This window comes from Ambystoma mexicanum, chromosome 2p (genome assembly GCF_040938575.1).
Source record: "Ambystoma mexicanum isolate Mex_15411 chromosome 2p, UKY_AmexF1_1, whole genome shotgun sequence".
Taxonomy (NCBI): Eukaryota; Metazoa; Chordata; class Amphibia; order Caudata; family Ambystomatidae; genus Ambystoma; species Ambystoma mexicanum.
Window position 1 is genome coordinate 159,754,549 of NC_090923.1, and position 24,339 is coordinate 159,778,887.

Sequence of the window (24,339 nt, forward strand, 5' to 3'; positions counted from 1 at the left end):
ACTCAAAATCTTCTGCCGTAGGGTGCGGAGACTGACAGCACTACCTGGTGTATACAAGGGTTGTCGTGGCAACCCAAGTGCTATTTCTATTTTGGTTGACGTCCTGTTCTGCGTGTAGGAAGCCGAGTGCCATGTTTTGGGCTCGCTTGCTGTATTTCGAATAGCGCACACTGAAGAAACACCCGGCAAGTTCCCATGGTCTTGCAAACTACGATTATTTACATCGTATCGTTACAGTTAGATAGGTGTAATCTTATATTAAATATCTAAATTCTGCATGTAAACAATTTGTGCGGTAAATTACACCGCATGGTTTTCACTTCAGATTGTAGGTGAGACATAGATATATTACATTATTGCATGGCCAGATAGCTAAAATGGCCATAGATCATTTAAAAAAATGTCGACAAAGCGTCTTTATTAAGGAGGGGGACAAGCTAGACTCATACCTTATACGCTATTAAGGCACAACTGGTCAAAGCGTTACCACACACTTATTTGCCTTTAGGTGACAGTTCAATGGTACATGTAGTAAACAGTCTATATTTGGTGTACCCGGACAGATCAATGAGTTTGTACATAGCTATACATATACTGGTCATGCAAAAAGTGGCACGTGGAATACTAGTACGTATTAAATGTAATACAGTTGTAGTCACTTAAGATCAGGTTTAGAGAAAATAGGCCCTCTCATGGTCTTGATTTAGGCCAAATTCCATTGCTCGAAACTTGCAAATAAGGCGGGCTTCCATCTGGCAGAGGAGGGCTTCTCTATTTCCTCCTCTCTCACCCAAAATTGCCTGTTTGAGTCCGATGAACCTCAAATTCATTTTATCATCCAATTGGTGCTTGGTTTGCCAATGTTGTGCAAGTGGCAATTCTGTATCTGGTTTACTCATGCCATAAAAGTGTTCACGTATTCTAAACCTACGTTCCCTTATAGTGCTTCCAATATATATTCATTCACATGTGCATATGATGGCATATACAATATATTTACTTCGACAATTGATGGTATCAGTGATTGTGATGATTGTTCCTCTTGAGTCAGTAAAAGTCTCAGTGTTTGAGTGTGCTAATTTGCACATGCCACAGGATTCGCACTTCCTGATTCCTTTTGGTGCAATAGGTAACTATAGTTCTGGTCTTGGTTTTGGTATTTTCGGGAGTGAGGATGGGCTAAGGCTTGTTTTCAAGGTTCTGGCTTTTTGAAAATGAGTTTGGGCTTTACATCAATACATTCTTTGAGGTGCATGTCCAGTTTGAGCAGATGCCAGTTTCTGTTCAATATTTTTCTAATTTCAAAATTGTTTTGAGAAAAGGTTGTAATAAGGCTCACTTTGTTATGTTCCTCTTTTCGTTTAGGGTGTTTGGGTGTGAGAGTTACATCCCTATTCCTCGTATTAACTTTTCCATATGCCACTTCTATACATCTCTTGTTGTAGCCTCTTTGGTGAAATCTGTGTTTCAGTAAGTCACATTCCTGTAAAAAGTCAGTAGTATTAGTGCAGTTTCTTTAAGCTCTTACAAATTCTCCTTTTGGTATGTTATTAATCACTGATTTCTGATGGCAACTCGTTGCAAATAGGGTTGAATTTGCTTCTGTGGGTTTGCGGAAAGTTTTGGTCAACAGTTTGTCGTCCATCACATATATTGTAAGGTCCAAAAAGTCTAATCTAATGTTGCTAGATGGTCCTGTCAGGAAAATCCCTTCTTCATTGTTGTTTAAGCGGTCTTTGAATTCGATGAGTTCTTGTTCATTGCCATTCCAAATTAGTTAAATATCATCAATAAATCTGGTCCACATCACAATCTTGTCTTGTGCATTTTAGTCTGTGTATACGTGTTTGTCTTCGAACATACTCATGAAGAGATTTGCAAGAGCAGGTGCATATTTAATGCCCATTGCTACTCCCTGTTTCTTGAAGTATCTTTTGTCGAACAGAAAGATATTATTTTCCAAAGTTGTTGTCAACATTTCCTTTAACATAGTTACGTAGTGGTAGTGTGAAGCTGTTTCCCCACAAAATATGCACTCTATGGTTTCAATGGCTGACTCATGTTTAATAGATGTATACAGTGCTTGGACATCACAGGTAACAAGTTTATATGTGGCCTTCCAATGTATGGTTTGTAGTTTTTTGATGACATCAGTGGAGTCTTTACAAAAAGCTCTAATTTCAGGCACTCGTGGGCTTAGTATATTGTCAATAAATTCACTGATTTTTTTCTCTGACCCAGCCTATACCACTAACAATTGGTCTCCCTTCCGGAATTTTATTGAATATTTTGTGCACTTTAGGTAAAAAGTAAATAGTCGGGACCACAGGGTGTGAGACAGACATGTAGGCTCTTTCATCTTCGGTAATTAGGCTTTTCCTTTCCCAGTTTTGGACCTGTTCCATTATACGATTTTTGATTTCCAAGGTGGGATTAGTCCGGAGTTCACCATAACAAAAGGGGGTTGCTAGATGATTCTCTGCCATCTGGATGTAATCCGCACAGTCCATGATGATTATTTTTCCCCCTTTATCGGCTTCCTTAATAACTATGTACTCATCCATTTGTAGATTTTTCAAGGCTTTAATTTCCACCGAGGTCAAATTGTTATTTTTGGTCTTCAATCTGTTGCTTTGTTTGTTCTGGCGCTCGAAAAGATTATTGATATCCATTTGAACCACTTTATGAAAAGCATCAATCATATTTTCTTGGGCAAACTGTGGTGTAAATTTGGATCTAATTTTCAATTGTTGAGGTGGGATACTGATGGGTTGTATTCTTAAATCATGTAAAGTTTCATGCAACTCCAAGTCTTCTGCTTCAAGGGTTCGTAATAAGTCAATATTCTCAATATCTTGAATGGAAAAAGTACTTGGTACTGGTTTTTCTTGTCTTGGTCGATATTGCTGAACTTGGGTGGTGAAGAACTTTTTTAATTTCAATTTCCTTGTGAATTTGAATAGATCAATCTGTGTTTGGATATGGTCGTATCTATAAGTAGGGGCAAAGGACAGGCCTTTGTTGAGTAATTTGATTTCATCTGTTGTCAAATCTTTGGACGAGATGTTCATAACAAGGTCAATTGCTTGTTTTGTTCCTGTAGCTAGCCGAGCCCTGGCTCTTGTCAAATGTCTGTAATCTTCCAGAGCATCTGGATTTCTGCTGTCTTGTACCCCTCCCCCTCCTTCCTCTCCTCCTGGTGAAGCTTGTTGGGGGTTTGTGGATGGAGTTGTCTGAAAACGGACTTGCTCGGTATTAGTTAATCCACTTCCCTTTTTAAAACGTCTGATCTGATTCAAGAAACCTGATCCTTCAATATTATATCCTACTTCCCTCGTTTCCTCCTTGTCTGTCTCTGAATCGACATCAGAGCTACCTGGTGAGGTGTTGGGTGTATTTTCTTTGGAGAGTGGTTTGGACAGTTTATTATATTTTTCTTAGAAAGTGTATACTTTATCTTCGCGGTAGTCTCGTTCATCTCTGTAGAATTTACGTACTTTACGTATCTTGATCTCATCCTGGTATTCCATAAGTATTTCGTGCATTTTATTAAAGTTTTTGTTGATTGAAGTGCTTGTGTTTCCTTTGTTTTCTTTTGTGATAGGATCTATTTGTTCCTTTGCTCGTTTCTGTTCCCTTGTAGCATGTTCGATAAGAATTTCTAGCATTTTGGTAGAGCTTGTGTTCAAATTCTTTTCCCAGTCTTCCGGTAGGTCTTTGTCCTCATCTTTTGAGAAATCGGGGAAGATGCGTATCCTTAGGCCACGAGGTATAAATCCGTTTTCTAAATAGTTCTTCAAAGATATAATTTCCCAAAATGTGTCAATTTCTTTTTTTGAAATTCTTTCTAATTTGATGAACTTATATCGTAAATCTTCTCTTCTAGGTACAGAGGATGAAAATCCATGCGTTGTATCTCCTCTTTGGGAGAACAGGTTTGTAGCGTCTATTTCCCGATTCAGGATATATTGTGCCATATTGTTTGTTATCTAGGCAGCACAGAGGTTGGTAGCTTTAGTAACGCACTACAACATAGTTTCGGGGGTTTATCATATAACTTGTTTTGCTTTCTTAGAACAAGTTTGTTTTAGGGTCAGTGACAATGAGTACCATTTTGGAATCTGAGACACGATAAAGGAGGACATCAAGATCCAACCTCTCCCGCTGGCAGTCATCATGGATTGGAACTTATCATCCTAAAAATCTTCATGAAATGAAGGTACTCTAAACCTTATAGCCAGGGCATACTGCCTAGATCAGCTGGGTTGAAATAAGTGGCCTAAAAAGAGTGGGGCATTTGTAATGGGAGCCCTCCTCTTGTGGGAAACCCTAACAGTATGTCCCCCAGTCAGACTCCCCCCCGAGATCCACGGTGTGTCCCATCCCAGCTTACTAGGGTTCTTTTAATGGAAAAGCCTGAGTAATTTAGGGACATGAAGATCCCTCTATTTGGCACACAACCATTTCTCGGATCCATACCTCTTCCACTCTACCAGATATTAAACCAGGTTCCTGAGGTGGAGATAATCCAGGATGTGACTCATCTCATAATTGTCATCTGGCCCTACAGCAGCAGGTTTGGACATTACATGATCAGGGTATTGTACCGAGCGTTCCATCAATTTCTGGAGCGAGTTATGGAACACTGAATTGATCTTGTAAGCTTAGGGCAACTGTAATCGCATGGCTATCGTTGGATCACTTTCTGAATGGGGAGAGGGCAGATATGAAGGGTTTTGAGTTTATGGACACAGGATGGAATGTGTATGTTCTTGGTAGATAACCAAACTAACTCTCCTTGGGCATAAGGCCGGCCAGGGCTTCTTCGTTTATCTGCAAACCATTTGGTGTCGTCTTGAGCCTTCTGTAGATGGAGATGTGATCTCTTTGGACCATACTTAAGATTATGCAATTGGGTCTGTACTGCTGGGACTTCAGAAGGTAGAATCAACATCAAGGGAATCGACTTAGCATGTAGGCCATAGGTTAAATGGAATTGTTAATCCTCTATGGAAGCATGAATCGTGTCATTATATGCAAAATCTGCGACAGGCAACAATGAAACCCAAACCCTGCATACTCAGTGATGTAACAATGGAAGTATTGCCCTAGTGTCTGATTCACACATTCTGTCTGTCCATCACTCAGGGGATGATAGGCACGGGAAAATTATTGATCTAACTCAAAGATCTTACTAAGGGAACTCCAGAAGACGGAGAGAGAGTGAGATCCCGGATCAGTGATAATGTCTTGGGGGATTCTGTGAAGTCTAAACATTTTTTGGATGAAAGCAGTAGCCAACTTGGGTTCTGTAGGCACTTGGGGCAATGCTATAAAATGTCCAAGCTTGGTTAGGGAGTCCGCTATTGTCCAGATTACGTAGTTGCTATGGATCTTGGAAAGACCCGTAATAAAGTCCATTGAGCAAATATACCAAGGAACTTCAGCTATGGGATGAGGTTGTAAAAAACCTACCAGTTTAATAAAAGGTGTCTTAGCTCTAGCACATACACTGCATTCCTTGAGATAATCCTATACATCCTTTCGCAAGAATTCCCACCAGACATAACATTCCAATTTCACCTGTGTTTTATGGATACAAAAATGCCCAGCTCCATGAAAGTCATGGCCCCATGTCCTGGGTTATATGTGACTATGAAGTCTAAATGAGCAAAGAAATGTGTCCAGCCATGTTGTACTTGATTCATCGCTTTGGCTGTCTTCAACCCTTCTCGGTTACAGTGGTCGGTCAGAACTGTGGGGGTACAGCGAGCGCCTTCCAATAGATGATGCCAGACAAGGAGGTCCTTTTCAATTGCTAGCAAAGATGCTATAATGTTGTTCGGGCAGAGTGGTATGCAACTGGGTGTGAGGTTTTGGAAACAGGGTCCTTTTGTATCAGTAAGGCCCCCCCGAGCATGGTCTGAAGCATCTGCTTCTATCAAAGAAGGTTGACTAGGATCCAGCAAATGAAAGATGGATGCTGAGATGAATCTGCCCTTCAAAAACTGAAAAGCCTCTTCACTATCTGCAGACCAGATGTATGGCTTTCCTTTTCTGAGGAGTTGAGTAAGAGGGACTATCACCATGGAATAGTTTTGGATGAATCATCTATAAAAATGTGTGAACCCCAAAAAACATTGACATTCTTTCACTGTTCGGGTGCCAGCCAATTCAGGATGGCTTCGATCTTCTGCAGCTGCATTTCTACTCCTTGGGGGGATAGGATATACCCTAAATAAGTCATTAGTTCCTTGTGGAATATTAACTTTGACAACTTGGCGTAAAAACATGTTCCTTCAGCCTTCGTAAGACTTCCTTTACATGACGTACATGATCAGTGTGGGATGTAGAATAGATCAAAATGTTGTCTAGGTAGATCACGATGTACACGTCCAAGACATCTTTGAGTAAGTGCTGAAAGTCTGCAGGCACATTACAAAGGCCAAAAGGCATGACAAGATACTCATAATGCCCAAAACGCATATGAAAGGCTGCCATTCATTCGTCACCGGGAAAGATTCTTACCAAGTTGTAGGCACCCTTAAGATCAAGTTTTGTTTATATACTGCTGTTCCCAGCTTGGTCGATGAGGATATGAATCAACAGAAGGGGATATCGGTTTTTGACTGTGATGGTGTTAGGCCTTTGTTTGGATTCACCCCTTTTTGGTATGACAAATATGGGTGCCTATGCAGAGAGGTAGAGTGTCAAATGAACCCCTTCTTAAGGTTGTCTTCTACATATTCTTTGCGGTTGGCATTCTCCTTCTCTGAGCGGGCATAGGTCCCTCGGTAGGGAATACTGGCTCCTGGAAGTAGTTCTATCGGACAATCATACAGGAATCTCTTCTTCAATGGTTGACTACCTAGTCGAGTTCCCGAAAGTGGGACAACCAGAAGTGGGACTGTTTTCCAACCTTGGTGAGTTAAGATTTACCTCTAGGGCTCCCTGAACTTTACATCTTGACGGGCCCAATATATCACTGGGTTGTGAAAATACAACCATGGGATTCCAAGGATTATCCAGAAGTGGTGTGCTGTGATAGCATTGAAGCTAATATGTTCCTGATGGTCAGGTTCACATGCTAGACAGAGAGCAAGGGTTCTCTGTGAAATGGGACCCGAAGTCAGAGCAGAGCCATCCAATGGCAATATGGGTTGAGGGGTTTCTAGATGAATCAGTGGAATCCCTTGGCGAGTGGCAAAAGATAGATCTATAAAATTGCTGGTGGCTCCAATTGCCTACAAGAGCTTGTACTCCCGACCATTCCTGGGTTGGTCTCTTTAGTTCTACCTGGAGGTATAAATGTGGAGCTTGAGTAGACACTTTCAGAGATGTACTGCAGGGAAGAAATTTTGAAGTGCTTGTCAATTCCTTCCCCATCACTGATGAGTGGGATGGGCGCTTTTAAACACTATTTTACTTGCTGTATAAGCACATATATAAGCATCTAACAAACAAACAAACAAACAATAAATAAATAAATAAATAAATAAATACATATTATTTCTCCCTTGCCTAGGGTTTCTTTTGTTGTAAAATTGAACTGGATGTCCAGAGTCACCACAATAGAAGCAAAGGTTCAGCTTCCTCCTGCATTCTTTTTCTTCCAATGTTAAGGGCCCTCGACTACTACCTAACTGAATGGGTTTCATCTTGGTATGTTTAGGTATGTTTAGGGTTATGTTCGGTTTCCATGCAGGGGGTATAATGTCAGGGTTGATGGTATCTTCTTTCGCCTCTCTATTCTCCCATCCATTGATCTGACCTCACCACTAGGGATATATATGCAGATAATGTATCAAGGGGAGAAACTACTTGGCTCATGGCATGTTTTAAGTCAGGCCTCGGTAGAATACTGTTAATTGCGGGTCTTCCGCCAATTATGTTTGAGCCACCAAACTATGAAAACAAGCTATATAATCCAGCAAATGTTTATTGCCTTGATGAATGCCTACTGGATTATTTTGGACCGTTTGGGGGGCACATTGTCTCTCAAAAATACTTTGGAAGGGTTTGTGGAACTGGTCTTAGTTCCCTAAAATGGGGTCATGCTATCAATAAGTGACGTAGCCGATGGCAGGGCCGCTTTCTCAAGATTTAGCAGCATGAAGGCAATTCTGGATTGATTGTTGGCGTATATGGCTGGCTAATTCAAATAATTAATTCTACATTGAGTGCAGAATGCCCTGAAGTCTCTCTAGTCTCCATTAAACTTAGTTGGCATGGGTGGTGAAGGGATATTGTGTCCCAACAAAGGAACTGGTAGGGTGGCCGGGGTTAGTAATGGCAGAGTATCAGAAAAGGAAGTGAGAATGGAGGAAGGCACAGCAGCTGCCCCTCGAACTAAACCCCATGGATCTCCAAGCCCCGGGACTTTTCCTGAAAGCTGCTCCACCTTTCCCTGAAAGGCAGACATTGGCCCTCATTATGACTTTACTGGTCCAGAAAAATGCTGATAATTCCGGCACAAGGGTTTTTTTCGGACCGGCGAAACACAAGTTTGCCGGTGGGTGCCACAAATCTCCCAGCAGGCCTGACCTTCCGGAAGATCATGCCCCTACCAGCAAAGAAATGCCTCAATCACTTCACTGGCACTGGTAATACTGGTTCTGGTGATTCAGGCAATCCTATCCCATGGAGTTCTATGGGACGCCATGAAATGGGAACTTACTATTGTTTCTACTGCTCGTAGTATCCCTGTACTACTGGGATATTGGGCCGTGGAGAAGGTAAGGCCGTTTCAGCGGTATCCCGTTGGTATTCCGGCACAACTGTAATTTGGACCATAGTCTGGAATAACACCACGTCGGGAGGCTGAAACTTCGGACTGTAGTTTTTGTAGGGCAAAGGCACACTCTTTCAACAGTTCCTCCCTGATTCAAAGAGATTGAATACAAAAGTCTTGCGATCTGTCAAGCCTGGCAAGGTTGAAACTGTCATCTCTTGGGAATCACGTCGGAGCCTCCCTCAAACCAGGGCCAGAGTCTTCCACCCTACTTTCTGAAATTCAGTAAGGTAAGGAAGTCTCTCTCCCAGGCAAGAGTGACCCCTGGTGTTCAGGGTACCTCGATCCAGGAGCTGTAGGGGATGAGAGAACCGAAGGAATTAAACACAAGGTAATGTCAAGAGGACCCCCCTTCCCGTTTGGTCATGAAGAGACCTTCGTAATAAACAAGGTGGTGTACCTAGTGTTCTGCATAGTCTTTCTCGAACCACCATTAGGATAGGTCCATGTTAAGTTACACAGACAGCACACCTTTTCTGAACAGGTTAAAGAACTGAGCCTTTTGGGCAGTCTCAGTTATGATAGCCCCTGTCTATCATTAATTCAAGGGAGTCTTGCGCTTTTCCACCCAAACATGAATCAAAAATGTAAAAAAAATTACAAAACAAACGAAAACATGAATCTAAGTACCTAAGCTAATCAACATAACATGGCGAAAATCCTGACCTCCAGAGTCTCACAGATTGTGTGACAAGGAGCGTGGCTCCTACTCCTCCATTTAAGGCGTAGAGGAGAATCCTGATGATGCAGAGGGAACAACGTTCCTGTGTAGCGGCGGCACCCATCTTGGAATGGGAGCTAAGATCCAGCAGTATCCATCCCACCCCAGAGGCCATCTTGGAGTGGGGCGTATCGTCCTGAGAATTCTTATGAATTGAAGGTCCTCTAAACCCCATTGCCAGGACATATCTCCTAGTCCAGCTGGGTTGCCATAAACGGCCCATACATGTGTGGGGCATTTCTAATGGGACCTTCTAACACAAAGGAGGTAAGGGGAAATATGTATACTGCTACACCAAATAGGCCCCCGAGCATAGGCAACCCTGTAAAATACATACGAAAAAGTTTGGTGAGCAGTGTCTTATCACAGGTGGGGATCTTTCTCTCGCTGTTCCTGGCTAAAAAAGAGGATAAAAGGAGTTCCTACAACCCTCAATACTGATTTAAATGCACCCTAGTGTGAAATTAAACCAACCACTAAATCGCACTCAGAGTGAAAAATAATGTATATTAAAATAAGTTTTATTATTATAGTTCACATTCATTAACAATGTACAATTATAAAATAAGCCTTAATAATTACTACAATTTCTCAATATGTGGAGCAAACTGCAGTCAGAAAAAGCAAAAAATGCACACAAGAATAGAAAATATGTATAAACCAGGACAGGGAAGGTTTACAAACAAGGACATGTGGTAAATCACAGTCTAGTGTCAAACTAAGATGGTGTAAGGTTGACCAAAATCAAAACTTAAATTATCAACTAACCAATAAATCACACGCTACTTCATTCCCATTCAACCCAACGTGTTTCATTCCTCACTCATTCTCATCACACACAAGTACAGGGAAATTTATCAGGGGGATGCACTTTAACCTAAAAACAGTTCACAAGGGTTGTAACATTGTCAATTAAAGGGCTACACAAAAAAATCCTATTTAAAAATATTTTCACTTGAAAAATTTAAAACCCGGCCAAAAACCTTTTTTTGTCGGATGGGAGTTTTCAAGGAGTGGCTGCAGACAGCTCTTTCCTGCTGTGGCAATGCTCTTCACTTTAGTTCAGTGAGAGGTAGAGAGTTCACACCTGTGAATGACAAAAAGTATACGAAGACTGATAAGTAGACCTTCTAAATACCCCAACGCTTTCTAATGGGAGCCAGCCTCTCGTGTGAAACCCTAACAGGTATTAAGACATAAGTCTTTGATATGAGTTTGATTGCAAAGAAATGTTCCAGTTTTGCCAGGTTTTGTGAAAATGTAAACCATGGGGAATAAAATGACTTTTAAAGGCTATATTTGTTAGCAAAGCCAGCAAGCAATATGGCCTGGACAGCCAAATTGCATTTTTTCCCTGTAGCCACAACAACGCAACAACAGGTGGGGGATATTTTCTCCCATGGAAATGCAGCCAAGCCTTGATGCTAATTATAAAATGTTGAAGCTTTCTGGAATCCAGCAAAGGACCAAATGTTTTGTTTTTGTTCTCAAAGATAAGACCAGACCAATGCCTTATAAATTAACAGAATTAATTTGGCGCAATGGTCTGCTCATGAAATAATCCAAATGGGATGGAAATTTGAACTTTCGGAGTCTTTCAGTCTGACTAAATTGATAAAAGTAGCTGTAATTACTCCAGGTGGCGGAACTGAGTCATAAATGGCCCTTGCCACCCTAATGTCAAAGAACCTGTGCCATGACAACCAGCATTCTCAGGTGTCATAGAGAGAGCGACTTTCAGATGCCACGGAACTAACATTATATGACACCATATGTTCTGTTACCAGGCAAATGTTCTGGAGATGGCATTTAATATTTGGTATACCCAAACCTTAATCTTAGTTGCATGAATAGGGTTGGGTACCCGAGTATGGCACTGGTGCCAAATGATGTACAACGCAATGTTAAATATGTGTCTTCAAAAGTACCTTTTATTGTAAGTGTACCCCTTAGTTGACATGTGTTTTGAGCAACTCTGGTTTTTGTCAAAACTGGGCACTGGTTCTTATAATGTATTTCCAACCTATAATTTTGTGTACATACAGAGTTCACACACCTCCTGAGTGGAAAGACATTATAAGAACCAGTGCCCAGTTTTGATAAAGACCAGATTTGGTTGAAACACATGTCATACCCTACCTAAACCTAACCCGCACATCCTTCTCTCAATGGGAGGACATTTAGTCTAACCATTAGTATAATCCTGCGACATGCCAGAGATTTTATAGCTGGGCGGGAACCATGAGACCTTCCGTAGGAAGGAGTTCTGCATTACCTCCAGGCATCCACATGTGGAAGCCTCCAAGATCTCAATGCCATATAGAACAGCCGTCTGGATTTTAGCCTCAATCACTAGGAGGCATTTGTCAAGCCAATTCCCACCATATCAGTAATAAAAACAAAGCAGCCCTTTAAAGCCAAAAGCGTCTTGCTTGGCTGCTGTGTTTACATAGCTCTGCTAACTTCCTTTTTTGGAAAAGGTCAGATCTAGATATTTATAGTCACTGAACCTCTATTTTGTCATTGTTGAGAATCTAGCTTGCTTTCACATCTCGCTTGCCAAAAAACAAAATCTTGGTTTTAGATAGATTCAGTTTCGGCCTGTGTTCTTTAAAAAAGGAGGTAGCATAGCTTAAATTCCGTTGTAACCTTCCCGGTGTGATGTCCATTATCATCAGCGAAAAGCAGGGTGCTAAATTTGGTTCCATTTAAAAGGAGGGAAATTAGTTTTCATAGGGAATTAAGAGGATTAAAATCTAATACAAATGAAGAGAATACAAGTGGGGCTAGTGGATGCCCTTACTTCATGCCCTTTTTTGTGGTAAAGTCCCTTGAGAACTTGTGCGTCCTTGAGCATCTGACTGCAACTGAGGTGTCCTCATACACCAGATTTATTAATTGGAGAAGCCCAGCAGGGACCCAGATCCGGACTAACTTATTCCAAAGAAGGTTTTGATTTATGGACTGGAAGGCTTTTGTCAAATCCAAGAAGGCAGTAAAGATATGATTGTTTCTCCGTCGAGTTTATTGCTCCAATATGATGTTCAGTGGAAACATTGGTCCAGAGTGGAGACGCATTTTCAAAAGCTGGCCTGAGTCTCCAGAAGACGATGATTTTCCAAAGTGCATTCTTCCATTTTCGCCACCAGACACCGTTCGAAGATCTTATTATAGGCATCTAGGAGCGTAATCACATAACAATGGGGATCTGCCATGGACCCTTTTTAAGCAATGGGATAATCAGACTTCTTTTCCATGAAAGCTGAGGGATTTGGGCCTGTGCAATTTAATTAAAAACCCAGTTTGGGGTCCTAGGCCATCCATACCAGCGGCTTTGCCCTTTTGTAAGGTCTTCAACTGAGTGGCAATTTCCTCCCCAGAAAAATCAATGTCATCTTGGTCCTTACTTCCCTTTTTAGAGCTTGATGACACGTCAGTCCCTACTTTGAGGAGCACCTCTTGGAGTGGGATAACCAGGCTTCCTGGGGGACTGAAACCACATTGCACTTCTGAGCTTTGTCAAAACTCCTTGCAAGCTTCCAAAATCTTTTTCTTTCTTTCCCCGTTTGCCTTGACGAGTGTGTCCCATTGTGACTATATATCCCAATCTTTATTTTGAGTAGGTTTGTATAGGATATTTTCAAAGCATTGAGTTGTCCTGCATTTGCTGATGTCCCCTGTGTGGCCAGATGGAGCAACCTTTTAACATGCCTGCATTCAGCGTCAAACCAGGGGGCCTTATCCCTTAGTGCAGTTGTCTTGCTCACTGTTGTTCCCCTGGTAAGTGGTGTGGTTCTATACATTTGAGCCAGCAGAGGTTCACATTAATGCACTACCTCTTGTGCATTAATGCACTACCTCGTATGGGACTTGGGCTCCAAGGAGTTTTTCTCGAATGCTCAAAATGTCACCATCTTGAAGCATTCTAAAGATCTTGTCTCTGATGACTTTTCTCATTGTGTGGACCGCAGCCAGATCTTGCTTGTTCTGGGAGGGGTTATTTGTACTCACATACCACTCTAAAACCATGGGGTTATGGTCGCTGTCCATTCCATCCAGAACCTCAAAGCACTTGGCTTTGTGAAAAGAAAAACAGTCAACTAGACAATACTCTCTGAAATATTTCCTCAAACCTTCCTTGAAAGTAAGATTTGACAGGGCACCCCCCCCCCTTCATCTGCCATTGAGTTCTAAAAAATGGTATTCAGACATGAAGGAGTCTTTCCTAGTTTTGCATTAATATCACCAATAAATAAATAGTGCTATTTTCCACAGCATTTAGCCTCTCCGCTGGGAGGAATAATTCCTCCTTGATGGTGTTTATTCACTTAATTTTGGGTGGAATGTAGGTATTTACAACCACTAGTTTTTGTACTGATGGAAACACCCCTTTACCAGCAATACATGATTATGAGAGTTCCTCTCGATCGCATGGGCGGCATATGGTTTCCCTACTATTGTCACCAGGATCTTTCGCAGCAGCCCACTTTCGATCTTTCTGCCTTTACCAAAATGTTTTTATGATTTATAAACCTGTCATGAAGGCAGGTCTCGTCAACTAACCACGTTTCCTGCAGGTAGATTATGCCAAACAGGTTAAGCCACGGAATCCAGGCCACTCTAAGGAAAGCATGGTATCAAAGGAAAACAGACACAAGTGATCATAGTTCAAGGGAGTTTATTGAATTGTAAAAGGGGTGAGATAAACGCCTAATCTAAACCTAAATCTAAGATGGGCGCAAGCTACGAACGTCAAATATTAATAATACAGTCCTAGTAGAGTCTAGTCAAATAAGAGGGCCTATACTAAAAAAAAACTATTGCCAATCCTTACTGCTATGCTACAAAATAGTGTGGAATAATGTTCACAGGAAAAAAAGAAGTGTTCACAAAATGTAAAGTTAGGATGTTATGACTGGGGTGTACGATACTCCATGTTTTGAGCATAGGACAAGGTGGGACTCTTGAGCCCAGAACAATCTTGGACTTCTCCAGCTCGAGTTTACAGTTCCTTTCCTCAATATCAGGGCTTACTGTGCCCAAGTCTTTTTCATGCAACGTCTCTTGCATCAGAGGGCCTGATATGGCAAATACAATAAAACAAAAGTTCCTTTTTGTTAATCTTCACATCAGGTGATTACTCTTCACCATTGGATCCCCCTCAGCCGGCTACGATCCTTCTCTCAACGATAGCCGCCCTCAGTAAGGTTTAGACCAACAACTTCACTGTGGACATCTCTCAGTCAGGTTCACACTTGTCACAATGTTCATGGGTGTATCACGATTCACCCCAATTCACAGGCATCCCTCAGTTGGGTTCACATTTGCCCTTATCTCACAGTTCACTTTGCTTTCTTAAAAAGGTGGGATCCCCTCCCCTCAACTTTTTCCTGGCATCCCTCTGTCGGGTTCACACTTGCCACAGTTCACAATTTCATAGGCTCATCAGAATGCGGAGGGTTCCCTTCCCCTAGTTTTCCCTCTGAAACCCTCTGTCGGGTTCACACTTGCCACAGTTCACAGTTCAACAAAAAGTCATTCAAGACCCCTTAGGTTCTTCCCTTTTCCTAAGTCCGGGTCTCAGGCCCCAGTCAGGCTTTCGCTTGGGCGCCCAGTCAGGCTTTCCCTTAAGCCTCCAGTCAGGCTTCACTTTACTTCCACAACATGTCAAAGACTTTCGACTGTACAAGGGGTTTGGCTTGACACTCATATGACCACTTTGACACAGCACACCGGCCTCCCCCAAGGCCTCTTGGTGCTTGTATTTTCCACAATATGAGCCTTGCTTCACTCTCCTTGTTCAGGAGCAGGCTACCCGTCAGAGTCCTTTGAATGAACACCCACATTGTGCCAGACCACTCTGTCTCTGGTACTAATTTCCGTTACAAAGACCTTATCTGTCACACCACTCGCCAGCTGCGATTCCCAATCCTACGTTTCCTTTCTTGGATGATTCGCAGGTGGGGGTTGAAAAGGGCAAGGGCAATTCCCTCCAGGTCGTCCATTCACGTCTCACCGGCTTTCTCCTCTGTTTGAACTGGTGTCCCTGAGTAGCTGCTTCCTCGTGCGTTCGGCCTTGCTCAGAGTGTGTTCTGATGCTCGGCCTTTTATTCCTATGAGGAACAGAAAGGGCAGTCAGGTGTATGTAGTTATCGGCAATTGCCTTACTCTGCCTGACCCTTGTGTTGGGACATATCACGTATACAGCTCTGGGGTTAGTCCATCCTGGTTCAAAACTGGGACACCGTGGCAGGCTTTTATAAGGAATTATATCCCTCATATTCCTCTGGGGATTCATTCTTACTCCTAGCTCATTAACCCACGTTTTAGGGGTGTTGGTAAACTTGGAAGGGTGAAACATATAGGGTTTGTAAAATGAATGGGAAAAATCTGCAAAATAATAATTTGAAGGTTTGTCAAGGAAAGGATCTGTATTATTGTTGTGAAATGAATAGGGGGGTTTGTGGGAACTGTGGTGTTTGGTTAAAGCAGACTGGGAGTTCGTGAAATAATAATCAGAGGGACATGGAGGAGAATGACTGGGAGTACTTTGTTAGGCAACCATAAAATAGGGATTCTGGGAGATGTAGTTTCCCACTGCAACAGGGTTTGGGTAACTAATAGATTTACCAGATGCAGAGGGGTTGGTGGATTCTAGTAAGGGAGATGCATTGGGTGGAAGGGAGGTTTATTTGGAGCAGCCTATAAAAGCCTCAGGGACTTCGTCCTCCTTGTCCTCTTCCCCGGTGTAGTACTGCATCTCTCATTCCCCTGAGCATAACCCTGGGCTCCCCTACCTAGGTGATCCTCCCTCGCTCGTCCACCCCAGGGTTGGGATCTTAGAACGCCAGCCCTTCCCATGCCACGTGAATAAGGGATTCTCTGGGTCAAATCGAGAGAACCCCTTAAGCATCTCACAATACATCAAAAAGCTTGTTTTTAATGCCTGCGATGTTCCAACTCGCAATTCTCAGATAGGACCCTTCAGTGACCGCCTGCACAGGAATCATCCCGCTGCACTTTGGCATTTCGTTAAACGTAAGTTAGTGGAGTGAAAGAGATGCACCGCTAAACACTTTCTTTTGTGTTTCTGTGGATGTCTCTATGCAACTGTCTCTCTGCTGCTATTGGGATGCATTTCAGACCCTAAGGGGTCCTGTTGACAATCGATTGGAAGATTTGAGAAGTGGGCTGAGAGGCAGTCTCGGGAGAAAAGGACATGCCAGAGATGGGTTCCCGCCATGAATCGTGTGAATTTGAAATTTGACTCTGAAAACACTTTGACTAGTTTTGCATCTAAGGCATTTTCGCAGTTAATAAGGCAGGAACTAATATATGAGTTTGCTAACCCAAAACATATGGTACAGCCCCCACAGAACATGCATCAGTTGGCCCGATCATTTTAGTGTGTTCAGTTCCCCACCAAGTCTGTCTTGTGCCTTGCTTTCGATGGTGATGCCACCACAAATTTCGTTTGATTTAGGGACGGCTTCCATGGGGAAATGGGAATGTCCAGCCTCTGGCAAGCAGTGGTTTTACAGGGTCTTGAAATGACAGTGGTTAACCCCAACTGTTCTTTGGCTGTACACTGATAACCACATATCAAGGTGTCTGGGGCCGGGATGCATACCTTCAACACTACCCCTACTAAGTTCAGAGAGGTTTTCACATCCAAGACCACTTGCTCTGCAGAAGTATTGGGCAGTTCGTAAGAAGCCATCATGGCGGTCATACAGGCTTTCTCTGCCATTCTATTAGCATCCAATTGCTTGGTCACTCACTGCTGACTCCCTCCCACATATCCTGTTTGAGCTTTTCAAAAGCCATTTGATGATTTCAGTACATTTGTCAAAACGGGCAAGATCTTTGTTTCTTGCTGTATGCGTTTTGAGCACTTACTGCCCTTTCCAAGCTCCTTAAAGGTACGGTGAATCAGCATTTGCTGTTGGGGGGTAGCTGCTATCACCTAGCTCGGAGCTCCAAGGACCCTGTAAGTTTGGACTTGACAATCGTCTGAGGCCTGTTGTATGGGCGATTGGAGTGGCAGGGTCTCACATTTCCTTGCTTGTGAGTGCTCTCTAATAATTTAATCAAAAGCGTGATTGCAGTAAATTTGTGTCAAGGCGCGGGTGAGGTGGTCTCTTTATATTTATGGCCTCTGGATGTCGTGCATATATCCTCCTGGATTCCGGGAAACTCAAAAAGGTCAGCCTCAGCTGCCGAGGGGCCACACAATGTAAAGAGGTGGGGAGTCAAGTCCTCTTGGCAATTTTCTGCATAAAGCCATTCAATTGAACGCTCCAATGTCTCCAGGATTGATCTATCACAGGGTCTGGCGATTACATGATCAGTTATACTTCTGGCTGGGTTCCATACTGGCACAATGGTTTGCCTGAGCAGGAGGCTGTGGTTTCTCTAAAGCCTCTCCCAAATCCAAAATTTCCGTCTCAATTTTGATTTCTTTGGAGTGTGTCGAGATCCTGCTTAAGCTTTCTTCTGAGACCAGAGGCTGTTGTGGTGAATGTTGTTTGACCTCATCTGATCCTCATGGAGTCACAGATTACACTATGGTTGCAGTCTTCTTGTTTATACTCAAACTTTCTGGTCCCTTTACAGGAGGTTATATGTCGCTACATCTGCAGTGTTTTTTTTCAATTAGCTTTTTGCAGACAGCTTTTTTGCTGAAAAAAACTCATCGCAAATTGTCTTTTTTGGGGGGGGGTTCTCCCAATTCCCCCTGCCCTATTATCTACTCCCTATTCTACCCCCGGCTCCTTATAATCCATAACCATGGTTTTACTCTCCTACTTTTTGCTGGGCCAGCTTTCTTAAGTTTTGGTCTTGGAGAAATCATTGAACGCTAGAGAGATGAGAGATGATAGGGAGTGTTAAGGAATGCTGGGGTAGACAGCTGAAGTACACTGCCAACACCAGTAGCTCTGGGTAGAAAGGTAAAAACAAGGGCAATGCAGAGAAAGGCTCCTTGACCAAATCAGTTACTCCGCAGATCCGTCGCTCTGCAGCACCCCCAACTCTTTGTGAGGGATATCACCAGCTAGACAGCTAGACAATGAAAGTAGGAGAAGGTAAGGAGGTAAAGAAAAAAGGCCAGGTTGAGGAGCAAGTGGCCACCCACTTACTTCCACTTGCTTCAGCCTCCAAGCCTTGCAGGGACTTTTGACTCTAAAGAGTTTGAGGAGTTTGGTAGGCGACCAGACAGCCACCGAGGACAAGCCTCCCGTCAGAGCGCCTTCCGCTACTTGGTGCTTAAAGCCACTCAAAGCCACCCAGCACTGATGCCGACGTCAACAAGCCTCAGGAAATCCACCCCTACGGGTAAAACCAAATACTAACTATCTGGCTTTTTACCCAATTTTTCACTGAAACTGGGCTGTAAAGTAAACCATTTTATCCCATTCTCCAAAATATTTTCTTGTGGCAAGAACCCTTCTTAAAGCCCCTTGGTTGATTCGGAATCCCTCGCTATGCTCTGTTGCTCTGGAATTTTTGTGGGGAATATTTACTCCCCTCCAATTAATGAAATCACCAGTCACTACTCGTCTAAGTTTCTACACTGATATTATGTGGCACACCAATATATGTGCCTTTTACATTTCATAGTCAAAATACATCGATATCTTGAAAACCCAATCCTGAAATTGTATTCAAATTCTTGCAAGTGCGCCAGCTACAGGATTCAGACACAACAAATTATTATGAAAAATCCCACATTGCACATATGATTACACCAGACAGTCACAGGCTGGGATGATGTGTACATGACAGAGTCTTGGGTTTGTTTTGTTTGGTGAGGACACCTTAGTTGATAGCAAGAAATTAATTTTGTATGTCAATTTCAATGATGACTCTAATTTCCTTTTCACGTGGCTCTCTAGGGCTATAACCGAGTTCTAAATAATACGCATGATATGGTTGTTTTTCTAAGAATTTTGTGCTGATTGTGTACCTTCTTCTGCCTCACAATAGCGTGCCCTTGCTCTCCAAATTTCTCACAATGTCTGTTTTGTTATAAGACCATGAAATACACATGTCCATTATTATGTGTTTTTTAATTCCTTCTCCTCCAGATTTGACTGAGTTCGAATTGTTAAATATTTTTTACCGATTGTTATGGAGGTTTTTGTTTTCAGTTGGGCAGGATTGTTTTCGATTAGCTATTTGTGGTCTGAGGCACAGAGCTCACTGGCATGATCACCAAACCATGGGCATGCCATCCTAGTTGCTTGTGCCGCACATGTTTCATTTTTATAAATGTATCTGTACATACGATCAACATCTTTATACAAAACATTCAAAAACAAGCAAAACATTGGGTATAATTAGGAGAAGGGTTAAATAGAATGATACAAAATATATGTTTCATGCTGCTATCATTTTCCTTATTTCGTACCACATTTTGATTGTCATAATAATGACCGATTGATCTACCCCCTTCATCAGTATATACCATAATTTACTTAATACATCAAGTTTCAAGATATAATAGTTGCTCATATTTTGATGCCTCAAATGCGCCAGACCTGAGCAATCTAGCAGTAGATGTTTAGTTGTTTCAAACTTACCAATGCTATTACATTTTTTACAGATCCGCTCCTGCCGAGGTACCTTCAATCAAGCTCCCTTTGCTTCAAATGTGTGCAAATGATTGAATTTCAGCAATAGATAAGCACGCCTTATCAACGGGCAAGGGTATTCATTCACATGTTTTGCCATCATTTCCAAATCAGACACAAACGGTAACAGACTTCTGCGGTATAACTTATACGGTGAAAGGTCTGTATATTCATGGCCCAAACCCAGCTTTGATACCCCAGGTTCTTCCCCACCTTTCTTGATCCTTCCCACCCTACCTTAACGCAGCCATCAAAGAATGTTCCCCCTTTTGATTTGTTAGAATCATGCCATGACTATGTAGACAACAATGATATGTGATGATATTTAGATAGGAATGATATCAACTTACATCTCTTTCATTTAATATCCTGAGGGCTTTTGTATATCAATTCATAGCAAAATCTGCTCCACTAAAATCTTATAACCATAGTAAGTACTTTAATTAATCCTCGGCTACTGTATTCTATGCCATGTAATCTGATGCAGTGAACTGTCCAATGCAGAGATTATGGACACTGCTTAATCAGTAATGAAAACACTGCACTCTTCTACCATCCAGATCTGTTATAAGATCGCAGATGTTACATGACCTACTGTGTATTTCTTTCAGAATTGCTTCCTTTTATTTTTGCTTTTTAAAGACAGAAATCTGCAATTAGCTTTTGGCATTCTAAGCCTCTATGTATTTGCTGGTGCTGCCATTTGCTTCATGTGATGTCAGTGCAAGTTTATTCCAGTGGATGAAGTTACATTGAACGAAAGAACAGCTAACACCAATCATTGGGGTTGAAGGGCGAGACGTAATGGAGGGCTAATGGCAAAATAAGTTTACACCCTCAAAAAATCAATGGGGCAGTGAGATTTGTTCAATGCCTGGTTTCGATCAAATTTGGTAAGTTAACTCTCGGGATATACAGAATTATTACTCGGGTTGGGTCCAATAGGGTTCCATTGGTTGTCCGTAGATATCAAAGACCAGAAGGGGAGGAGAAGAAAATCAAGAGGGAAGGATAATTTCCATAAGAGCATGTTTTAAACCCCCTTCCTCTGTTGTCAATATTCATGAAGTATTTCTTTCTCTTTGTCGAGTGTATTTGATTGTTTGTCCTTTTTCTGTACTGCTGCAAAATGCTACTAGACTATTTTTCAATGTCCCAGTTCAAATACATGAAAATCAAAGAAAATATAGATTCTAACGCACGTAGTTATATCATTCACCAAAATCCATATTCCAACATCAGGAATGCTCTTTAATGTAGATGTAGATGTTAATATGTTTATGTTTCTTCTTAAAGGACATGATAAAAAAGACCCAGTCATCAACATGACTTAATGGCTGCAATGGAACTCAGCTTAGAGAAGACCCACTCTTTTGAGGAGTGCATAGCATTGGCTCCAAAGTTGCTGAACGAAATTGGAGAGCAGCTGAAGGCTCTCCGAGACAGGGGGGGCAGGCTGCCCCCTGCCATGAAGACCTTTTTTGATTTCAACTGGGAGGAGTTACCAGCTTTGCCCGAAAGTATACCAAACTTTGGCTCCTACGACATACGTCTTGAGACCGGCAGCAAACCAACTTCAGCCATAGCTGGACAGGAGAAACAAAAAAAAACATCTACTGGAGAACCTTGGAAAGCGCATCGCATATCCTTGGGCAGCGAAACCCGGCAGGTTCTGCTCGCCTATCGTCGAAAGACAAGGAAAGTCTTTCGGGCACTGCAGCGACTGGAGGTAGAGAGGCAGCTCTCTTGCAATGGTAAGGAATTGGTGATAGATGGATTTAAATATTACATAATGAATCTTTGGGGAGAGAACCGTATGGGAATGTTTTAGGCAACCTGCCCCATTCACCCTCAGAACCCCAGCACACCAACACACTTCCCCACACTGATCTTTTACATGGGTGATTTATAACAGTAAAAGAAGTGACGGCTACTTAATTAAGGGCATGACATTACATCTCTTTTCTGGGAGCAGGATCATTTGGAATTTCCTGAACCAACCTGACATACACGGAATTCAGCAAAACAAAAGAGGTGCTGGGTGGAAGGCTTGGAATGAATCCTTATCACTGGCATTGCTCTGAGCAACCCTCCAGACCATCATTCTTCAGCCGGCCGAGCCCTTAGACAAGGGGAAAACCATATGCAAATTAGGCATGGTCCCACAGCAAAAGGGGCAGACCAGGCCAAACTGCTAGGTCGCATCCGTTCTGCACGACACTACAAGCTTTCCTTTTTTCCTAGATTTCCTGATTCAACCCCCTAATTACCACTGGCCTTCACCAGACCCTCCCATATCAGACACTGTACTGCAAGAGATTTGGCCCTGCTGGTGCATATTTGCTCTGGTATTCTTTCATGTTTGTAGTGATCTAGTTCTATTCTTGTTTCCCTGTGGAAGTGGCTCTACACTGGTTAGCGATCCGCAGCACCCATAACTATATGTAATACACCACAAAACTGACATTCAGAGATCTCTGTTGCCTTATGCTATTCAATGAAATTAAACAATACAGAGTTTTGCGTATGCAATTTGAATTGTATTGTGTTCAGTGTTGTTAGATTTAATAGTATGACACTTGTAATGTTTGAATTGTTCATAAAATAGTATAAATAGATAGCTGAAACAGAGACACAAGACTGGTCAGGGAATATGGTTTGTTGAATTAATAGTTTTTGGATGGCTTATAACTTTGGCGCCACTCAATGAAACCACATAAAATTTTGGAATTTTGATTCTAGACCGGATTCTGAATGGCTATGGAAAGATTGATGCTGTTTTGTCAAGAGGGAACAAAATTAGAGGGTGGGGGGAGATGGGTTCCAAAATATTGTCAAGGCTTATAAATGTGGTGCCATTTATTGAATCTGCACAAATGTTTGCAAAAAAGATTTTAGATCTCAACATAAATGTTTTTGCAAACTTTGGTGGGACTTTGTCAAGAAAGGGCTAAATTACGGGGTGTTCCAACATTTTTAGACAGCTCATAACTTTGTTGCCATTTGACAAATGTGGACAAATGTTCTCAAAAAGATTAGATACCCAACCTTGAATGTTTGTGTAAAGTCTGAATGGATCATGTCAAGTGGGGGCTAAGTTATATGACTATATGACACTTTTGAAAAAATAAAACATGGGCGTATTTCCAGCAAACTCGTGTAAGGAGCATTGGCAAGGGCCTGAAAGCATGGTTTTGCAAATGTGTCTGTGTTTTATTTTTTGCCAAGTGTCATAATGTAGATACAAAAAATAGTGATATACCTTTGGTGACTGAGGTGTAGCCTGTGGTCATGTGCAGTGTCCACGTTGTCTGGGTCATGGCATAAGGTCATGACTCGGACAATCTGTATTGTATTGTATTGTTTATTTATATAGCGCCTATACACAGGAAGTGTTTGAAAGCTCTCAAGGAGGGTGGGGATATGGGGAAAAAACAACAGTCGCTCAGAGCCCTTGAAATTCGGAGACGATAATAGTCTGCGCAGGCAGGGTAAGTGCGCAAAATACAATGAACAGTTGAGACACAGCAAATAGGCCTGACAGCGATTCTGCTGTTTTGCCTAGTGTAATTAAGGGGAGAAGACAAGGGAGAACAGACAGACGATCTTCAGGCAAAGTTGCATTTGGATCGAGCAATTGCAAAAAACAGAGTAGGTGAGTGTTGCCTGTTGTCTTGTTCTATTGTCTCGTCTCTCTCTGTCTAGTCTGCTTGTGCCCCTACCCTCTCTCCTTCCCACCTTTCTCTTCTCACCTCTCCCCACCTACTCTATGGTGCTCTCTGTCTCTCCTATCTTTTCCAACTGCTTCTCTATCGACTATCCTGCTCTCTTCACTAACTCTGGTAGGAAGAAGTTTAAAAAGGACATCCTGTCTCCAACCCAGTCCTTCCTATCGCTGACACCTATACCAGTGCCTCCTCTAGGCAAACATCCCTGACATCCTCTTTGTCGTTCCCTCGCCAGACCTATGGACTCTTCATATGGTCTCTGTGCTTTCTCCTCTCTCTTCTTCTCCCATTAATGGTGGCAGCAGGTGGGAGGCCTTCCTGACCTCCTTCAAATCCTCTCAGGTCATCATAAATATTTACTTGAATGGTACCGTCTTGGTCCATGGCCCTCAGGCCAATCTTCTCCTCTTTGACAGACGCTTCCCGCGCCTCATCAACTTCCTTCCTTCTCCTGCTGTCCCCTCT

At 42.3% G+C, this 24,339-nt stretch overlaps 1 protein-coding gene across 1 annotated transcript in view; it reads left to right on the forward strand.

The window, feature by feature from the left end:
- Positions 1-24,339, forward strand: part of C2PH3orf20 (chromosome 2p C3orf20 homolog) — a 746,030-nt gene that overhangs the window by 24,688 nt on the left and 697,003 nt on the right. Inside the window, exons 2-3 of the mRNA XM_069643014.1 lie at positions 20,119-20,306; positions 21,443-21,900. Coding sequence (XP_069499115.1) covers positions 21,480-21,900 — 421 coding nt within the window. The 5' untranslated portion in view covers positions 20,119-20,306; positions 21,443-21,479. The remainder of the gene's footprint in view (positions 1-20,118; positions 20,307-21,442; positions 21,901-24,339) is intronic.